We start from the raw sequence: 21,092 nt of genomic DNA on the forward strand, positions 1-21,092 counted from the left end.
TACTCGTTCGTCTTTTTGTCAGCCATCATTCATTCGTTCGTTCGTTCGTTTGTTCGTTCGTTCGTTTGTTCGTTCGTTCGTTCGTTCGCTCGTTCGTTCTTTCATTCATATATTCATTCTCCTCTACACAGCATACTACAAATCAAATTAAAAAAATCTTCATTGACAGTGTCAACAGTGTTATTTTCTATATATAATATATACACAGTATATACATGTATATACACTCATATGATTATTTATATATTATGTATATTATATAAATGTATTATATATATATATATATTTATGTTTATATATATGTATATATATATTCGTATAATCATCACCATCATACCATTATCGTCGTCGTCATCGCTACGAATTATTTTACAATTAATATTCAAACGAGGCTTGGCGTGTTCTAATTGAAGGACATAAATCACATGTTGTTGCTTGGTCGACAAAGACACGTGATGTGCTAGGAAAAATAATTTCTCTTCAACCCCCTTCCCTTTTTTTTACTATCTCTTTTTTCCGTTTTTCCTCTCTCCATTTCTCCATCTCTCTTTTTCTCTCGTTCTCTCTCTCTTTCTCTTTCTCTCTCTCTCTCTTTCTCTCTTTCACTCTCTCTCTGTTTTATTTCCTGTTCTTTTTCCCCATCCCTATCTTTTTCTTCCTCTTTCTTTTTCTGTCTTTTCTCTCTCTCTTCCACCATTTTCTCTCTCTCTCTCTCTCTTTTGCTCTTTTTCCAAAAATGGTCTGCTTAGCCAAGTGATGGAGTGCTTTCAAAAAAAAGCCCGCCAAAAAGAGGAAATGACATGCTTACGATGTATTAACTTGAAAGATTATAAACGAGTTTTAGCTTAACAAATCAAATTTTGTAGGGAATGCTAGCAACATTTGTAGGGAGTGCTAGCAACATTTGTTGGGAGTGCTAACAACATTTGTAGGGAGTGCTAACAACAACAACAACGACGACGACGACAACAACATTAGTAAAAACATGAACCACAATAAAAATATTCAAAACAACCTCATCAACATTAATAACAACAACATTAATAACAACATAAACAACAATAGTAACAACATGATGATCAGAGAATAGGATGTGATAAAGATGATGATGACGGTGCAGGTGATGAAAACGATAACGACATAGAAGGAAGGATGATGGCAATGGCGACAATATAAGATGAAGAAAGTTATTACGATGATGGCGAAACAATGATGATGAAAATGATGATGATAAAGATGATGGCAACGAACAAAAGATGATGATGAGAAGTAGCAATAACGAAAATAGCTTTGAGCTATTACAAAAGACTTAAGTATGATTAGATAGATGATTAGTATGATTAGATAGATGCTCTCTGGTATCGTCATTTTGAAGTTTCATTGTTTAAGTCTATTGTTTATTGTTCTTGTGAATGTTTATGTTGTTGTTGTTGTTATTGCTATTGTTCTTGTTTTCATTTATTATTTTGTTGTTGTTGTTGACATTTTTGTTGCTGTTGGGTTTATTGTGGTTACGTGTTTCTAAAAGTCAAATGCAGCTTCGAATTTTTTAAAATTTGTTTTTAGTCGAGAGAATCAGTGAGCAGAGCATTGTGGCTTCGTAAAAGTCAAATGCAGCTTCGAATTTTTTAAAATTTGTTTTTAGTCGAGAGAATCAGTGAGCAGAGCATTGTGGCTTCGTATGTGCTCATGTTTATATGCAAATGTGTGAGTATGTTTGTGTGTGTGTGTATGTTGGGTACAAGTATTGACTATTGTACATTTGCTGTTTGTATATGTTTGCACATATGTGAATATTAGTTTGTATATTTGTTTGTTTTACCGTATGTTTGTATTGTATTAACTGCTGGTTTGTATGCGTGTATGTGTATGTGGGAGTGATGCGTTTGTCCGCACACGTGTATATGCGTATGTTTGTTTGTATATGTGTGTTTGTATGTATGTATGTTTGTATGTATGTGTGTGTACGTGTTTTCGTAATGTTTATTTTGTAATTGCACCACTAAGCAGCATTAGTGTTTTTTCAACGTGTGGGGTCAGTATGTTTTTTTTACTTTGCATTTATTGTTATTATCGTTATTGTTGTTGTTGTTATTATTTTTGTTGCTGTTGTGTTGTAATTTGGCAAATGTTGCAAATTTTTAATTCAGAGTTCACTTGCTTTTTCGGCATTTGAGTGTCAATTAGTTTTTTAATTTTTCGACTACTCCCTGACGCATTTTGAATTTGTTACTAAGTTTGTATGTGTGTGTGTGTGTGTGTGTGCATGTGTGTATGTGTGCATGTGTGTGTGTGTGTATATGTGTGTGTGTTGTGCTTCGTTCACTTATTCATTGGTTTATCTCACTTCTTATCTATTTATCTTTCAATTTTTATACAATTTTATATAACCTTCTTTTTACCCATATACCTTTTCAATATCATGTCTATCTATTTCTTATCATCCATACATCCATCCATGCATCCATTCTTTCATAATTTCATTCTTCTGTTATTTATTTTTTTATTTTCTTATTCATTCATTCATCTAATCATTCATTCATTCGTCTTTCTTTCTATCAGTTTCAAGAAGCCCACAAAGTAATTAATTTGACATTAAACCAGATTAATTTCATCTTAATTCAATCTAGTCGCTCCTAATTCTTATCAATATCTCTACCATCGTCGTCGTCTTCGTCATCATCGTCGTCTCATCATTGTTATCATCATCATTATCCCAATTACAATCGTCATTATCGTCGTCATCATTATCATCAATATCACAATCATCATCGCCATCAGTATAACCACTAAACCATCTTGATAACCATCTAAACTTCTACCTAAACCACCACCACCACTATCGCGGAAGCGGCAGCACTGACTTCTCGTTCTTGATTGCAGCCGTAAATCAAATTTCCCGCCCTGAGCCAACAACGCCAACAACAACATCCACTCCTACAGCAACCACAACAACAACAATAGCAAACACCATTACAACAGCAATAACAATAACAACAGCTACAATAATAAAAAAAACAACAGTATGAATAAAAACAACAATATCGAATGACATCAAACGAACAAAATAGCATCTTTATATTCTACTGCAATGTCGATTGACATTAAAAACACTCAACAACAACAACAACGACGACAACAAACATAACACCAACAACAACTACAATAGCATCAACAATAACAGCAATAGCAACAACCAATAACAAAAACTACACAAATAACACAACTTCATCTTCGTCATCCTCATCGTCTTCGTCACCATCATCATCGTTATATATATTTCATTTTGTCATTTTACGACATGCCTCTGATTTTTGGCCTCCATATCTCAGCTTGCCAAAGTTAACCAATTTAGAAAATAGCTGTCATCATCGTCGTCGTCGTCACCATCGTGGATGACGTCACTGTTATCATTTCATCATTATATCATCGTCGTTTGTATCTTTTTAATCGTCATAATCGTTTCAATCACAATCTTCATCATCGTAAATGTCATAGGAAACATCATCGTCATTATCATCTTTATTCTCGTCATCACCGTCTTCATTATCGTTTTCATCATTATCATCATCATCACAGTTATCATCATCACCGCAATTATCATCATTGTTTTCATCATCCTCATCACCATCACACTCATCATCACTATCAGGATCACAGTCCTCATCGTCATCATCACCAGGCCCTTATAAATAAATACACTCCAGTTGCAGATGGCATTATACCAGGCTACGCATAACAAATGAAGGAGTCTACTCCCAATCAAACAATGTTTTCGAAAAAATAGAAAAAAAATAAAATAATAATAAAAGAAATTAAATTATATTTTAAAATTAAATAGATTGAATGATAAATTTAATAAAATAAAATTTGGCGCGTTTTTTTGGCGCGCTTCTATTAAACGTGAAAAATAAAGTCAGTTATTTATTTTGCTTGCTCACATAGATTTTTTTTACGTAGTGTATATTATCCAGGTTTCTCTGTTTATTTGTTGTTTTGTATTTTTTTGGTATGTTTATGCAAGCGTTAATGTTTCTTTGTGTGTGTGTGGTGTGTGTGTGTGTGGTGTGTGTGTGTGTGAAAAGATGTAAAGATTAAAGATGTTTATATTCATTTCATACAAATTACGCTTGCATAGGTGTTAATTTTTCACCTGAACAAACTTCTTTTTAAAGTTTTAAAAGATTTTTTAGTTAATGCGGTGATTAGCGAACTAAGAGGGTGAGGAATCTCTTGTATTACTCTACCTCTAAAACTAGATGATGGATGACCAAATAATGTGTACTGTGTTTTTTTTTTTGTATTTTTTGGTTTTTTTTAATGCGAAACTCTTCAATTTTTTTCTGTTTCCGTTGCAAAATGTTTCATTTTGTTGTTAAACTAAATTTTTTTATTTTTTCACGAGATAATTAACTAGGAAATGGTGTTTTTCTTGTTGTTAATGTATTGATACTTGCATCTATCATGTGTGTGTTGGAGGCTTTAAAATTAACTTTTTAAGAAAATCTTCATCACTATTACTATTTTCATCTGCATCATCCACTCAATATTTTTGCTTAAAAAATCAAAAACATCATCATCATTTCAACGTCATCATCACTATCATCATCATCACCATCACATCATCATCATCACCATCATTATCATCACCATCACAACATCATCATCATTAACATATATAGTTACCTTGGTGATGACATTGATGATGATGGCGAATAGTTATTCAACCTGACAATCGTTAAAAATAATTAAGACAATAAAAATATTATAGATGCGTTCGCACTTTTGTATGTGTGTGTGTGTGTGTGTGTGTTTGTATGTGTGTTTGTGTGCCTATATGTGTGTATGTATGCATGTATGTATGTGTGTGTATATGTATGTGTGTGTGTGTGCATGTATGTGTATGTATGTGTGTGAATGTAAACATTCGTCAGCTTTCTTATTCGTTGAAAAAGTCCGTTGTTCATATTTTGAGATGTTCTGTTATTTATAAATAATAATAACATAATAATAATTATTATTATATATAAATAAATAATAATTATTATTATTTATCATTCTTGTTGTTATTGTATTATTATTTTTATTTTCATCGTTCGATGAAGCATCGATCGTAACTTCCTCCATTAAACCACAATAATAATAATAATATTTCGACATACAAACAACCACACACACACACACACACACACACACGTACACACACCTACGCACACATACAAACAAACACACACACACACATACTACATGCGACGTACAAATATATACAATATACAACACAGTCATAAGCGTATCTACGTACAGATTCACACAGACATACTTACATACACCGTTTATGTGTGGTTTGTATATTCCCGTTCAAACACATACACATACCATTTGTATATACATACACACATACACATATGGTGTGTGTATATGTGTATATATATATATATATATTTGTGTGTGTGTGTGTATGTGTGCGCGTGCGTGTGTATGCGTTTTTGATAAAACCACAGTACATTTTTGTAAGCAAGAAGGAATTCGCACGTTTCCACCATAAGGTATCGACCTAGTGAGGATGGTCAGATAAACATTTGCTAGTTCTCAGACGAATGGATGCAAATTTTTAGTGAAATTTTATACCAGTTTATTTATTTTATTTATCCATGTTTTCATTCATTCATTCATTCATTCATTCATTCATTCATTCATTCATTCATTCATTCATTCATTCATTCATTCATTCATTCATTCATTCATTCATTCACTCACTCACTCACTCACTCACTCACTCACTCACTCACTCACTCACTCACTCACTCACTCACTCACTCACTCACTCACTCACTCACTCACTCACTCACTCACTCACTCACTCACTCACTCACTCACTCACTCACTCACTCATTCATTCATTCATTCATTCATCCTTTCGTTTGTTAGATTAGAGTTGAGTTATGTAGATTGATGATGTTATATGCAAAATACTCATCACACAGAGCCATCTTTTTGACGCCAGTGATTTGACAAATCCGAACAATAGCAGCAGTAACAACAACAACAACAACAATGACAACAATGACAATAACAATAGTCTGCCAACGTGCGGGTCGTTAAAGATAACACTGAGTCACGATTGTAGAGTCAACAGGTGCGTGGTTTTTAATGGTGTTTGTTGTTGTTGATGTTGTTGGTGGTGTTTTGTTGCTGCTGTTGTTGTTGTTGTTGGTGGTGGTGCTGTTTTGTTGCTGTTGTTGTTTATTAATTTTTTGTTGGTGTTGTTGGTGTTTTGTTGCTGTTGTTAATGTTGTTTTTGTTGTTGTGTTGTTGTTTAGTGGCTTAGTTGTTGTTGCTGCTGCAATAAAATACATGCAGTTATGAATCATTTAATTAACCAATTAATCAAACACTACAAAAACTCTAATTGAATAAATTTAAATATAAATGATAAATTGAATGAATGAACATATCAATAATAAGTAAATAAATAAATAATAATAATACTAACAACTATAATAATAATAATAATAATAAAATTAATTTAATATGGGTAATTAATTCTCAATTTTTTTTCTAAATTAGCCAATGTTTTTTCTCATTATTCTTCCTTCAACCCACCATCTGTCATTGTCAGATCTTTGGCTGTCTACGTTGACATTTAATTATGCAAATTAACTTCAATCATTCGCGTCGCATTAATTATGCTAATTGGCATACGTTAATCATGTATTATAATTACGCAGGCTAACGTTAATTATTCACGAGGCGCGTGACTTGCCCAGTCGCGAAAGGGGAGGCGCCATCCAGACACAAGTGCGCATGCTCCTACTGCCAATCAAAAAGGTAGGCCTTGGGATTTTACGTGGTCTGGGAGGGATTTGCATAAATTATAATTTTTTGATGTCATAATTGTATGTATTGTGGTTACTTATGATAATTTAAAGATGGTGATTTGAGGTAATAGTTTTTTTTGGTGGTGGAATTATTTCTAAATATATAAACATCCGTCAATGTCAAGGTCATAATTATCGTAATCTTCTTAAACATCATTCATCATCGTCTTTGTCGTCGTCATCATCATCTTGGTCGTCGTCATCATCATCATCATCATCATCATTTTATTATTCCTCCAAAGCAATTTTCATAACTATCGGTCCATCTATCATCGTGGCTTCCGTCGTTTTTATTGGAACAAAAATCATTCCCATTATCGTCATCATTATCATCTTCATCTTCATCATCATCATCATCATTTTCTTCATCATCATCATCATTTTCTTCATCATCATCATCATCATCTTCATCGTCATCATCATCATTTTCTTCATCATCATCATCATCATCTTCATCGTCATCGTCATCATTATCATCATCATCATTCTCCTTTCTGCTGTTGTTAACATCGTCATCATTTTTCTCGTCATCACCATGACTATCATCTTTTTAATCATTCTTATCACCAGCACCATGGTCCTCATCGTTATTGTTTTCATCACCACCATCAGTATCGAGGCTGCTATTGAGATGCGATTATTATTTTTTCCGTAATTTTTCATAAATTATTCAGAATTCATAAATAATTCAGTCATCATCATCATCAATATCAACGCAGCATTATCATCACCACCACCAATATAATCATCATCATCAGCATCGTCACAAGACCAAAGTGGTGGTAGCAGCGGAGTCTAATCCACAATTTAATGAAACTTTCGATTTCAAAGTTCCTACAGGTATCTATGTATTAAATAAAGTTATATGTGGTCGTTGTGGTTGCTGTCGCCACTGCTATTGTTATTACGATTGCAGTCACCAATGTTGTCGTCGTTGATTCAATTTGTTTGTGTTGTTGTTTCTGACAAATGTTTATTTCATATCCTTTTCGCTTTGCTCTTGAGATTTTAAATAATTTTCTATTGTTTTGTCCTAAGAGAATGAGTTGTTTTTTTTTGATTCAAAGGGGCGGATCTAGAAAACTTTAACGGGTGAGGGGACTAAATTTTGAGAATTTTCTAATAATTTTGACATTTTTTCAAAATTAAGCTGGCGACCATTTTTTTTCTTGTCATGTCAATTTCCGGTGAGTTTTGTACATAAAACAGTGCTTTTTCTTTGCGAAAACTGATTTTTACATACTTTTAAAAAATTGCTCAAAGCGGGAGATGGCCAACTCAGCCCCTCAGATCCGCCTCTGATCATTTATTAAGGTTCGATATCATTGGTTTCGCTGATATTTTATTGTAGAAGTAATTTGTTTTGCCATCAAGTTTTTTAAATTTTCAATGTTATAAATGATTTTACACTTTCCTTCATTTCTACACTGAAAAAGTTTTGTTTATTGTGAACGTTTAGAGTTTGTAGTTGGGTTGTTCTTTTCTTTGTTCCGTTGATTTGTTGTCGTTCAAGTCCAAAAAAATTTATTTTCACAAATTAAATTTTTTATTAAATATTTTGAAAAATGTCCGCACTAGATTGAAAGATTAAAATTTTTGAGACGAATTTTTTCAAGAGTGTTGTTTGTAAGAGCGTCGTTGGAGTGAAAGCTTGAATAGCTCCAGGACAACGCTACAATGGGTCCATTTTTCAGATATTTTTCATTCTTTCTGATTCGGCCATTGTTATTTTTTGGGTTATTATTTCAAACTTTTAAATAGTTTTAATTGTCATCTGCTTGAATAGTTTATAACTTAGTTGTTTAGCTATACTTCAGATGTAAAAAATCACAGTCTAAACAATAGTGAAGATACTGTTTCATGCATATACAATTGTAAAACTAGCTATTCATTTTATATTGCACAAACACATCCGTAAACACACACGTCACACACACACGAACACACACACACACACAAACACACACACGTACCTATACAACCAGCGAGGTACTTACTAAGAGAAAATAATTTTTCAACAATTTTTCAATCATTTTAAATAAATCCTCATTAAAATCAAACCTTCTATTTTAGTGCAATGATTTAAGTTTTGCTCGATTACGCTCGTATTTTTTGGTTTCACAGAAGTTTCTCTCCAAATAGGATAGGACGGCGTCTATAATTTGTGAGAATTGAGTTCAAATTTTGTGATATGAAAAATTTCTGACGAGGAAATTGTAAAAAAGAATAGATTTAAATTGCAAAAAGTTTTTTGACGATGATGCATTGAATGATTGTTTGACCTTCCGACTTGCTCCCTCCTCCTTTCTCTATTTCTCTCTCTCTCTCTTTCTCTCATTCTCTCTTTCTCTATCTTGCTTGCTCTTTTTCTTTCTCTTTCCATTTTTCTTTTTCGCTTTTTCGTCTTAACTTTTGCTGTTTTTCCTATTTCAAATTATTTGTTTTTTCCCACTACTCACTTTTTTTGGTTCCAACGTTCCCCTAGCAAGGCACTTTTGAAGATCTTTAAAAATTGTTTCATCATTCATTTGGCATGCAATATTTTTTGGTTGTTCGAACGGACGGGATGCGATACGTTAAACTCGCTAACAAATGCACTAAGCTGCAATGAATTGAGTGTTAAAACTATCCATAAATTTCAATCATGTCAAGTTTATGAAATTTTTGTTTTTATTATTTTATTATTTTTTCATTTTTACTTTCATTTCTTTCCATCAATTTTTTTGTTCTACTTTTTCAGCGTTGCATTTATTTAAAAAAGCTTTTTTTTTCTTTTACCATCAATTTTTCTGCCTCATTTTATTACTTCTCAAACAATTTTTCAAACTTTTTTTCTAACTTTCCATATTTTAGTTTTTTTTGCCTTCTCAACCTCTCAATTTTTCTTTCTTTCCTTTTCTATATCTTTCTTTTGAAGATATATTTTTTTCTCTTTTTTTCATTATCTCTTTCTCTCTCTCTTTCTTTCTCTCTCTTTTCCTAACTCCTAACGTCATTGATAATCTCTTTCTCTCTCTCTCTCTCTTCCTAACTCCTAACGTCATTGATAATCTCTTTCACTCTCTCTCTCTCTCTCTTTCTCTCTCTCTCTCTCTCTCTCTTCCTAACTCCTAACGTCATTGATAATCTATTTCTCTTCTTCTCTCTCTCTATCTCTCTCTTTCTCTCTCTCTCTCTTCTTAACTCCTAACGTCATTGATAATCGGTTCTTCTTCATATCTGGTCATCCTCCAACATTTCTTTCCTTTTTTCATTCCTTTTTTACATCTTTCTTTTTAACTTTTTTCAACTTTCTTTTTCTCTCTTTCTCTCTTCTTCTCTCTCTTTCTTTTTTTTATTTTCTTTCTCTTCCTTCCTTTCTTTCTTTCTCCCTCTTTTTCTTTCATCCCAACAACATCATCATTAATCTGTTGTTTTTTTTTCCACATCATATCATCCTCAATAATTCCATTCCCACTGCATTCCGGCCACTGATGCGTGCAGACGACTTGACGAGCATGGGACTTCGCATGCGACTGTACGGATGCGAGCGACTGAAGAAGGATCGCCTAATTGGAGAGACCATCGTGAATTTCAACCGCTTGAATACGAACAACGTTCCATTCTGGACACCCCTCGATCCCCGAAGTAATTTAATGGTATGTTCCATTTAAATGTACTACTTGTATGTGTGTGTGTGTCTGTGTGTGGTGTGGCGTGTGTGCGTGTACGTGTACGAAGTGTCTGCGTGTCAGTAGGTCTGCGTGTGGCTCTGTACGCGTGCATTTTTTAATCCGTGTTTGTGAATTTTATAATAATGTTTGGAGATGTGTTCGATTTTTCTTTTAATGGTTTTGCAAAGTATTCAGTCGTCGAAGCATTGATTTTATCAACGTTAACTCATAAAGAGAAACATCAACGATGGCTGGGGTGCGGTGGATGAAAAGTGACAATTACACACACACACACACACACACACACACACACACACACACACACACACACACACATACGCATATATATATACACATATATACATTTATATATGTACATTCATATATATAGACACACACATTCATACATAAAAACATACAAGGAAAAATCCCCACAATATCATTCCATCAATCAGTCATTACGTCATTCGAAAAAAACACAAAACATCAATCTACACCCACATTCTCTATGTTTACTCAAGAATGAATAAATGATTGAATGAATGAACGAACAAACGAACGAGCGGATGAATGAACGAACGAATGAATGACCTAACAAATGAATGAATGAAGGACTGGAAATGACTGAATGAGTGATAATACTCGTAAGAACTATTAAAATGATATTGACAATAATGAAAATGACAAAGATGGATAACATTTATAAAGATGATGATGATGATGATGAAGATGACGACGACGATGGTGGTGATTAAGATAATATTCCTCTTCTGACACCACTAATAGCTTTTGTCATTTCCGGTTACTTGCCGCCGTCACCAAAAACCATGAATACGACGGAAGCAATAAAAGTCGCATGATAATTGTGATGTCGTAGTAGAAAGTAATGATAATGATAATGACGATGATTATGATTATGATAATGATGATTATGTTGAATGATAATGATAGCTATGGTCATTAACACATATTAATAATATTTTTACAACAACAACAACAACAACTTCTACTACTACTACTAACTACTTCAACTACTACTACTACTACAGCTGCTGCTACTACAGCTGCGGCTAACACTACCACAACTGCTGCTGTTACTACTACTACTACTACTACTATTACTATTGATAATACAAATTTTGATGATTATGATGACGACAATAATGATAATGTTGTTGATGATAGCGATGATGATGATGTTGATGACGATGACGATAATGAAAGATGACGATGATGATAATGAATGATGATATTTTAGACAAACAAAAATGAATAAGAGCCAAAGATAAGATAACTTTTAATGATGATGACGGCGATGATGATGAAGATGATGATGAAGGTGATAAGCCTGCTGCTCTGATGATGATGATGGCTATCTTAAAAATGATAATGATAAAAATGATGATGATAAATATTATGGTTATTATGACGATGAAGAAGAAGATAATGGTAATAAAAATAACGATGAAGATGTTTACAATAATAATAATAATAATAATAATAATAAAAATAATAATAATAATAATATTACTCATCATAAAAATGACGACGATAACGATGATGTCACGGCAAATGTTTACACTTTTTATTAGGGTTTTTTAATTTTTCCAACCCTCACTCAAACATCTCCATATCTCTCTCCTTTCACACTCAAACATCTCTATGATATCTCTTTAGCTCTGCCACTGCCAGCAATGTTGGACACACTTGCTTGTACTTTATGGTAGTACAGAAAAAGAGTGAAAAAAAAGAAAAAATATGTAAAAGTAAAAAAAAAATGAAAATAATTATAAAATTAAAGAATTAAAGTATTAAAAAATAATTTAAAAGATAGTCTGCAAATATTTGTTAATTTGTATAAGGTAAAAATACAACGCCGGCAATAAATTGTATCTTTTCCTCTGAACCTTGAAGAGTGCAATTATTAACCTGTAACTTTTAACCATTTTGGTATTTTAAAAATACTACGTAAGTGTAAACAAACGAAATTGAAAATTTTAAAATGGCGAATGGAGATAATTACAAAAAAAGAAAGAGAGAAAAATTAACGAAAACGTGGTGAAGGTAGGGTTAGGAAGTAGGCGTTTACCAGACAAACAAAAAAAAAATGAACGAACCAAACGAGCAAGCAGAAATTGCATCTTCATTATCATCACATCATCATCGTCGCCATCAGAATCATCATCTTCACGCACACTGGCTACTGATATAAATCAATATTTTTTATTTTTATTCTATTTTATTGTTTTTTCATTTTTTTTGTTTTTCGTTTTGTTGGTTTTTTTTGTTATTTTTCATTTTTCGTTTCTGTGCTCATTCGCTTGGTTGAACCTTGCATTTGTTTCATCATCCATGTAATTGTGAGAGAGGAGAAAGGTAGAGAAAGAGAGAAAGAGAGAGAAGGCAGGAAAGAGAGAGAAAACCCGAAACAAAAAAACCAAATGAAAATGAACTCGACGAAAATGGAAAATATATATATATGTTTTTATGCTTCAATTTAAAAATTTGGGTTTAAAGTATATGATACTAGAGTTTACACACACACACACACACACACACACACACACACACACACACACACACACAAACAAACAAACACAAACTTTTATTATATTTTCAATCACAAATGTACGCACGCAGACATTGACAAGTTGCATCTTAATTTTAATTGTATAACTTTATCACCTCATCCTTCATCGTTAGATGTAATGAAGTAATTCACATCCAGTGAATTAATTCATCCCATCCAGAGATTAATTCATCACATTCAATGAATTAATTCCCACAACACTGGTAGATTTTAGTTTGAGCATTTTTTACGTTTCACTTTTCATTTTATTTCATTATAATTGAGTTGGCTTTTGTAGTGCCATTGTTGCCCATGGTTGTAGTTGTGCTATTTTGATTGTGATCTTATTGTTCGATGTTGTTGTGTTGTTGTCACTTCATGTGCACCGTTACGTACTGTTGTGTGTTGTTATGTGTTTTTGTGTGTTTCAACATTGCATGTGGTTTGTGGCGGACAGATGAAGCATATGATGGATGTAGCTGGGACTCGCCCACACTCTTGGGATCTATCCGATGCTTTTTGTATTAAATAAATTAAATGTATTGGCATGTTTATATGCATGTTTGTATAGTTTGTATCTGAATGTTTGTATGCATGTTTGTATAGTTTGTATCTGAATGTTTGTATGCATGTTTGTATAGTTTGTATCTGAATGTTTGTATGCATGTTTGTATAGTTTGTATCTGAATGTTTGTATGCATGTTTGTATAGTTTGTATCTGAATGTTTGTATAGTTTGTATCTGAATGTTTGTATGCATGTTTGTATAGTTTGTATCTGAATGTTTTTATGCATGTTTGTATAGTTTGTATCTGAATGTTTCTTCATTTCTTCCATGCCAAAAGCGTTTGATCTTTGGATTCAACTGCGTGTGTTACTTGCACGCACATAACTTATCTCTGTGTCCTGAGAATCATATCACTATCTACCCGAAACTATTTTTCAAATATTATTTATATTTTCATGTTGGTTTGGCAATTGAACTTTTCAAATTTACGTGTTAGCACTTGAGATGTGTGCACTGTAGATAGTAAGAAGATGCTGCCTTTTCTACTGTGCCTAGTAAAGAAACGTTGTCTTTTTTTCCAGGATGGACCAGATGTAATGAATATAAAATAAAACCGAAGGATCAGTGAATGTCACCGCACCTAAGCCTACACTTTTTTCCAGATTGTATGAAAATTTATACAGCGGTGCGAAATTACAAATACGCTTGCGTGTAAGAATATATACAACTACACAACACAAAAACCGTGGCGTGCAATTTAAGAAAATTTCATAAGTCATCCTACATCCATCAATGTTTCATGGCAAGAATAGATAAATAAGAGACATTTAGATGCCTAAATACAACACAAACATACATAAAATATAAATAGAAACATGAGTGTTACTCGCGTATGCATATATACACGCTAACCTCTGTATATATAAATAAAATAAAAAATGCAATAAATAAAAAATGCAAAGAAACAAACTTTTGCATGTACAATATGTATACAAAATGTACCTTTTTATATTCGGGTATGCATAAAAATATACAACAGATCTTTCATTCTTTCACCTGATTCAGCTTCTATGCATTCAGAATCCGTAATAGATCTTTTTTTCAGTGATTTTTTTGATTTTCGATATACAAGAGATATACATCAAAATATACAACAGGTTTTACTGTAAACAACTTAAAATATACAAAATATACAAACAATTATACAACCTAAAATATACAAACAAATATACAACCTAAAATACACGTGTTCGGATATACATCAAAATACACAAAATTATGTATTCAGGCGTGTGACTTAACGAGCAATAATTTTTTTCCCAGCACTTTCAGGCAATCAACACTTCCTCTTGCTCTACCCATCCTACCTTGAAAAACATAATTTTGTTTTCTTTTATATATGTATAAATGTTTGTATGTGTGTTTGTATGTATGCATGATTATTCACTTGTATTTGTGTATTTTGACGAATGTATGTATGCGTGTATATGTTCCTATTTGTATTTTGTTGTGTTTGTACAATCATGGTGTGTATTGGAAATGTATATGATGTTTGATACAAGGATTTTTTGCAAGCGAATATGTAGGTGTATTGTATTTATAAATGCGTATTTTTGGTATCTGGTGGTATTCATTCGGGTATCATTTTTTCTCGTTCACTGGATTGTCACTTTTTGACAATTGCTTAATTATGGGTTAGCATGTGTTGGCGTGTTTATATATTTCTTTTGTATTCAATTGTTTTTTTTTATTTGTATCTTTTTAATTTTCTGTTTTTTTTTCGTTGTTTTAGTTCGTATTTTTGTGGTATACGCAATATGTTTTTTGCATATGTACATGCAATACATGTATAGTGTATGTACATGCAGTTGTTGTATAGTTATGTGTGAACCGGATTGTATTATTTTGATTTGTGTTTATGTATGTGGCATGCAAATAACTGTTTATCCTCCTGGAGTTCCATGGTAATCTGATTTATAACTTATCTAATCATTATATAACTTAGTGAGTTAGATAAACATAAACACACACATTTACGTGCACACACAAACGTACACAAACGAACACACTCAATTATATACACACACGTACACACATATACGCCCACATACACAAGTACACATACACACGTACACAATTGTACTTTGTAAACGTACAAATGAATGAATCTTTTACTCCCAATGAATGCTGCACATCTCAGGTAGGGCACATACAACCATTCCAACCATATTAGCCGGCGATGCTCATTAATTTTGCAGGTTTTCTGCTTCCCGTCTCATCCTTCCATACATACATACATAACTTGTATGCACGCACACACACACACACACACACGCACACACATCTATTGACCATTTTCATTGGTGAAGAACCGCTGTAAGTACTCTCTCTTCCTGGTATCGTAGGTACTGTTTTTGTGTGTGACGATTAGCTTGTGTGTGAATGTGTGTGCGTGTATGTATGTGTGACAGTTTGCCTATGTAAATGCGTGTGTATGTGTAGATTGTATTTGTATGTGATAACATGTATCGTTAAGTCGTTTTGTTAGTTTTGTATCTTTGAAATGAAAGATTTTGTATAAGATTGGCTTTGCATTTGTGAAGGTGTGTGTGTGTGTGAGTGTGTCTGTGAGTGTGTGTGAGTGTAATTTTATGCATTTTTTGTATTAAAGTACATGTATATAAGCAAGTCATCATCTTTGTAAAAACAAATTATCGAAAAAGTTCATTGCCTATGTACGAGTAACATGTTGTTGTCCACCCCACACACAGAGTACACGCGATGGAAAATTTAAAACATCGAAATATTTGATATTTGAATGGTTGGCTGGTTACGTGAGGTTCAATATTTTCACGGATGTTTTTGCCGGCGGGGCGTGCAAGTTTTTATTTTTTTTGTCTGTGTTGTGCTTGTTTTAAAAGATTCTTTTAGTTTTTTTCTAGTTTTCTTTGTTAAAAGTTTTTATTAAAATTTTTTTTTCTAACAATTGAATTCATCGCATTTCAGGGACAAAGGCAGGCAGCCACACACGTACACGCAGCTAATTTGAATGATAACAATTGTTGAACGCATGAATTATCACAATACAATGGTTGGCGCACAAAACGTATGCGTTAATTAGATCCACGAAATTGCGTATGCGTTACAAATATGCACTGTGGCGTGTGGTGTTTTGTGGTGTGTGTGTGCATGTGCTTGGTGCGTGTGTTTGGTGTATGTGCGTGTGTTTGGTGTGCGTGCGTGTATGTGTGATAATATGGTGGGTATCAATTTTGGCATCCAGTCTATAGTGTTGCATCCAATTTGTAGGCCAGCCATAATTCAGACTGGATAAACAATCAAGGAATACTAATTATATGGTAATAATGGAAACTTTGTATGTGTAGTGAGTATTGTACGCGCGTATTGTTTGCGCAGACTCGTATTGTATTTGTTTCTTTTTGTGTTTGGGAAATTGAATATCGCATACACGTGCGTCTGATTGTTTTAGACCAGTGTAGGTGTTTTTAAAATGATGACTGCACAGCACATGTTTGTATTTTGTTCAATTTTTGTATAAATGTTTTTCATTATATTCATAATTTGTACACATCCTGTACATTGTTCATTTGTAAATTTCGTAAATATAAGGAATATAAAGAATGAAAGAGAAAAAAAAGAGAAAAAGAAAAATCAAAGTAAGAGAAAAAAGATAAGAAAGAATGATACAGAATGAGAAAAAGAGAAAGAGAGGGAGAAAGAGAGGGAGAGAGAGAGGGTAGATTTGTATGTCTGTGAGAATGTGTGGAAATGTCTGCCATGGAACGCTGGCTGGCTTGATGTGAATATCATTTTTTCGTTTTTATGCTCTCGACGTAATCCATTTATTCCTGCCAAAAAACATTCTGTCAAATCAATTGTAATTAGTTTTATTATGATTTATTTATTTATTAATATTATTATTATTGTTTTTATTATTATTATGGTTGTTTTTATTCATTTTTACCTGTCAATTATTTTTTGTATTTCAAATATTTTTTTATTATTTCTATTCATCAATATTCCTCTCATTCTCATTATTCTTTTTCAAAATAATATTAATAAAATACACACACGCACACACACACACGCACGCACGCACACACACGCACGCACACGTCACACAGCACGGCGACTCAATGAGCAGCGTCTCAAGCAACCTGACGCACAGCGAGAGTGATTCTTCGACACATTCACTAAACCACGCTGGAACGTTAGAGCTGATGTTGGGCGTGGCTTACAATGGAGTGACAGGCAGGATGGCCGTCGAGGTTATCAAAGGTAGTAATTTCAAAAATATGGCCGCCAAGAGACCCCCAGGTTTGTCGGATTAGGTTTTTTTTAAATCTTTTTATTACATTGCAATGCGATTTTTTTCGATTAAATTTTCTTGTATTCTCGTTAATAAGATTTTAATTTGTCTTTACATGCTTGTTTATGTTGTGTATTTTCTTGGAAGTATCCTACCATTATAAATTAAATTGCCATCACCATCATTTTCACCATTTTTTCCTCATGCTCATCTTTCCACCACACCTTCCAAACATTCTCATCTTCTGGTTAGCAAACGTTCAAGAACATGTTGCTTCATTTTACTACTAGCATGTCATTAATTATGTTACAGTTGTCACTGATTGCTATAGCTCAAATGGTGATTAGCATCATCACATTCATCATCGACATCGTCAATGTAATTATCTTTACACATGCCCACCATCATTCTCGAAGAATATAGTATCACGACTCACATCTATCGAATGAATTCTCAAACTTTTTCAAAACACGCACACACACACCACGCACACACCCACAATCATACAAACACACAACACACGCATACACAGTTACACTTGAATAAATATACGTTCATAAATTAGTAAAATTAATAAATGAATAACATATGATCAAACACTTACTGACCCACAAAATACTGAATAACCCCAAAAACAGTCTTACCTACTTATTTTTTACCCAGATACGTACGTAAAGTTGGCTCTCATGGCCCCCAACGGTCAGGAAATTAGTCGTTCGAAGACATCGATTAGGAGAGGGCAGCCTAATCCTCTCTACAAGGAAACGTTCATGTTCCAAGTAAGATGGCGCTGTTGTAGTAGTTGTGGCTGTCGTTGGCGTAGTAGTTGTGACTGTCGCTCATGCAGTTGATGTGACAATGTGTTGTATTTTTGTGATTGTTATTATCGCTATTAACTTTTAGTCATCATTATCATCACCATCATCTCGCCATCCTCATCATCATCATCATCTTCCTCATCATCATCCTCAGGTTCCTCAATTCCAGCTTCCCGACGTTTCTTTAATGGTGAGTGTATTTGTACAGAAGAGCCTCAAACGCAAGGAGATGATTGGCTGGTTCACAATGGGTAGGCGTGGCTAACTCTATAACGTCAATCATTACAAATTACAATATTTAAATTGTAAATATAAAATTATGAATAGAGTTAGCACTTTAATAGGCTAATCATGCAACGGAATGTACAAATTAGCCTTCCAAATGCATACACATTTCTAAGCTTAAATAAAAAAGTTTAATGATAGTACCTTCGATAATTTGAAAAAAGATACATTGAGCATAAACAACTGTGCTGTATATAAAAGTATAGTACACTATATACACTCCAGTACAAAACAAGTGCACAACACACATTTCCAACCAAACAACCGACCAACTGACCAACCGACCATCCAACCAACCGACCGACCGACCGACCAACCATCCAACCAACCAACCAACCAACCAACTCAGGTAACACAAACAGCAGCGAAGATGATGCCTCCCATTGGACAGCCATGCTGGAAAGTAAGGGCGAACAAGTGTGTAGGTGGCACGTGTTACTCGAACCTTGACCTACTTTGGGGTGGTGACCTTGACCTACTTTTGAGTGATGACCTAGAACTAATTTTTTGATGAACTTGAGATAACTGACTTGTGTTATATATATTCATTCATATGTGTGGTGCATTTTATTAGCCTCCTAAAAAATTGTCTCATGTTCTTACGTTCATTAAAAATTTTTTTATAGCGTATCCCATTTTGAAATTCACCTGATGAATAATTAACTATTGAATGAAAATGGTTCTTTTTGAGATTCATTCACATTTCAATGTTCGACGTTTATCTAAAAAATTGTATATATAAGCCTTGCTAAAATAAATTAAAATATGAAGAACTACTCCGAATCAAAATATGACCTCCAAATTCACGGCCACCTTTCGTGATGAGAGAAAGAGTGAAGGATATGAAAGATAGAGAAAGATAGAAGATAGAGAGAGAGAGAGAGAGAGAGAGAGAGAGAGAGAGAGAGAGAGAGAAAGAATAAGAAAGAGAGAGAGAGAGAAAGAGGGAGAGAAAGAGAGAGAGAGAGAGAGAAGAAAGAATAAGAAAGAGAGAGAGAGAGAAAGAGGGAGAGAGAAAGAGAGAGAGAGAGAGAGAGTGAGAAATTGAGCTGGTAAGGAAAAGGCATGATGAACAAACTCGATAGAATGAAAGAAAACTTGATAATATGCAACTATGCTAAGCTGCGTTTGTGTGTGTGTGTGTGTGTGTGTGTGTGTGTGTGTGTGTGTGTGTGTGTGTGTAGGTTAAATGTATATCAAAATATGCTCTGTAGATAAATATCTAAATATAATATTAAAGTGTGTAAATACATATAAATATATATATAATTGAATATTCATGATAATAGTCTTATTAATTATTTTTTTCACTTTTTAATAAAACTTATAAAAAGAAACTAACTGCTTAATTGTAAATAATTTTAACAATGATTTCATTTTTATTTAACTTTAATAACTCTTTACTTGTTATTCTCTATTAATTTTAAAAATAATTAATTAGATATCAGATCCAAAAAAATATATCGAATTTGGAACGTTGAAATATTTTAATGAAAGCCACTGGATGTCAGAAATAAGAAAAATTATACATGTCTGCAAAACGAACATTTTAGAAAAATATTTGTTTGCCTTAATTCATTTCATTTTGATTAAATTCCAGAAGAAAAATTTGCTTATTGTAATTTTCTGACATTTCTGTTCGGTAATATTTTGTATTTTTGAAAAATTTTTAGCCGATTCATATAATTTTTTTTTCAAAAAATGTTTAAAATCGTTTAGTTTAGTTCTTTATGACGCTTGAAAAAATCGTCTGTCAAAACATTTATATAAATAATTTTATATACACACAACACAAAACGAAAAACGCACCCCCAAGTAGAGTAAAAGAATAGAAGTCCCTAACCTACTTATTTAATTAAATTACCTCATGCCCTACCCTATCTATATAATAAATTACGCTAGAAAATGTAGGCATACATTTTATATAGAGTTTCTTAATAAGACTTCTTCTTAGGCACGATTATTTATTGTCCCACCACTGGCTTTGAGATGACGACGATGATGATGAAAACGACGATGATGATGATGAAGCTGATGATGACGAAGACGACG

The 21,092-nt window shown here is 33.1% G+C and overlaps 1 protein-coding gene across 1 annotated transcript; it reads left to right on the plus strand.

The window, feature by feature from the left end:
- Nucleotides 1-6,720: 6,720 nt before the first annotated feature.
- Syt16 (synaptotagmin 16) lies at nt 6,721-19,490 on the plus strand (the record flags this gene model as incomplete). Its single annotated transcript, XM_009015512.1, has 7 exons — nt 6,721-6,828; nt 7,637-7,718; nt 10,362-10,516; nt 17,753-17,945; nt 18,601-18,716; nt 18,910-19,012; nt 19,390-19,490. Coding segments are annotated over 7 exons (858 nt in total), but the record flags the coding sequence as incomplete, so codon positions are not given.
- Nucleotides 19,491-21,092: the final 1,602 nt, after the last annotated feature.

This window comes from Helobdella robusta (genome assembly GCF_000326865.2).
Source record: "Helobdella robusta unplaced genomic scaffold HELROscaffold_16, whole genome shotgun sequence".
Lineage (NCBI taxonomy): Eukaryota > Metazoa > Annelida > Clitellata > Rhynchobdellida > Glossiphoniidae > Helobdella > Helobdella robusta.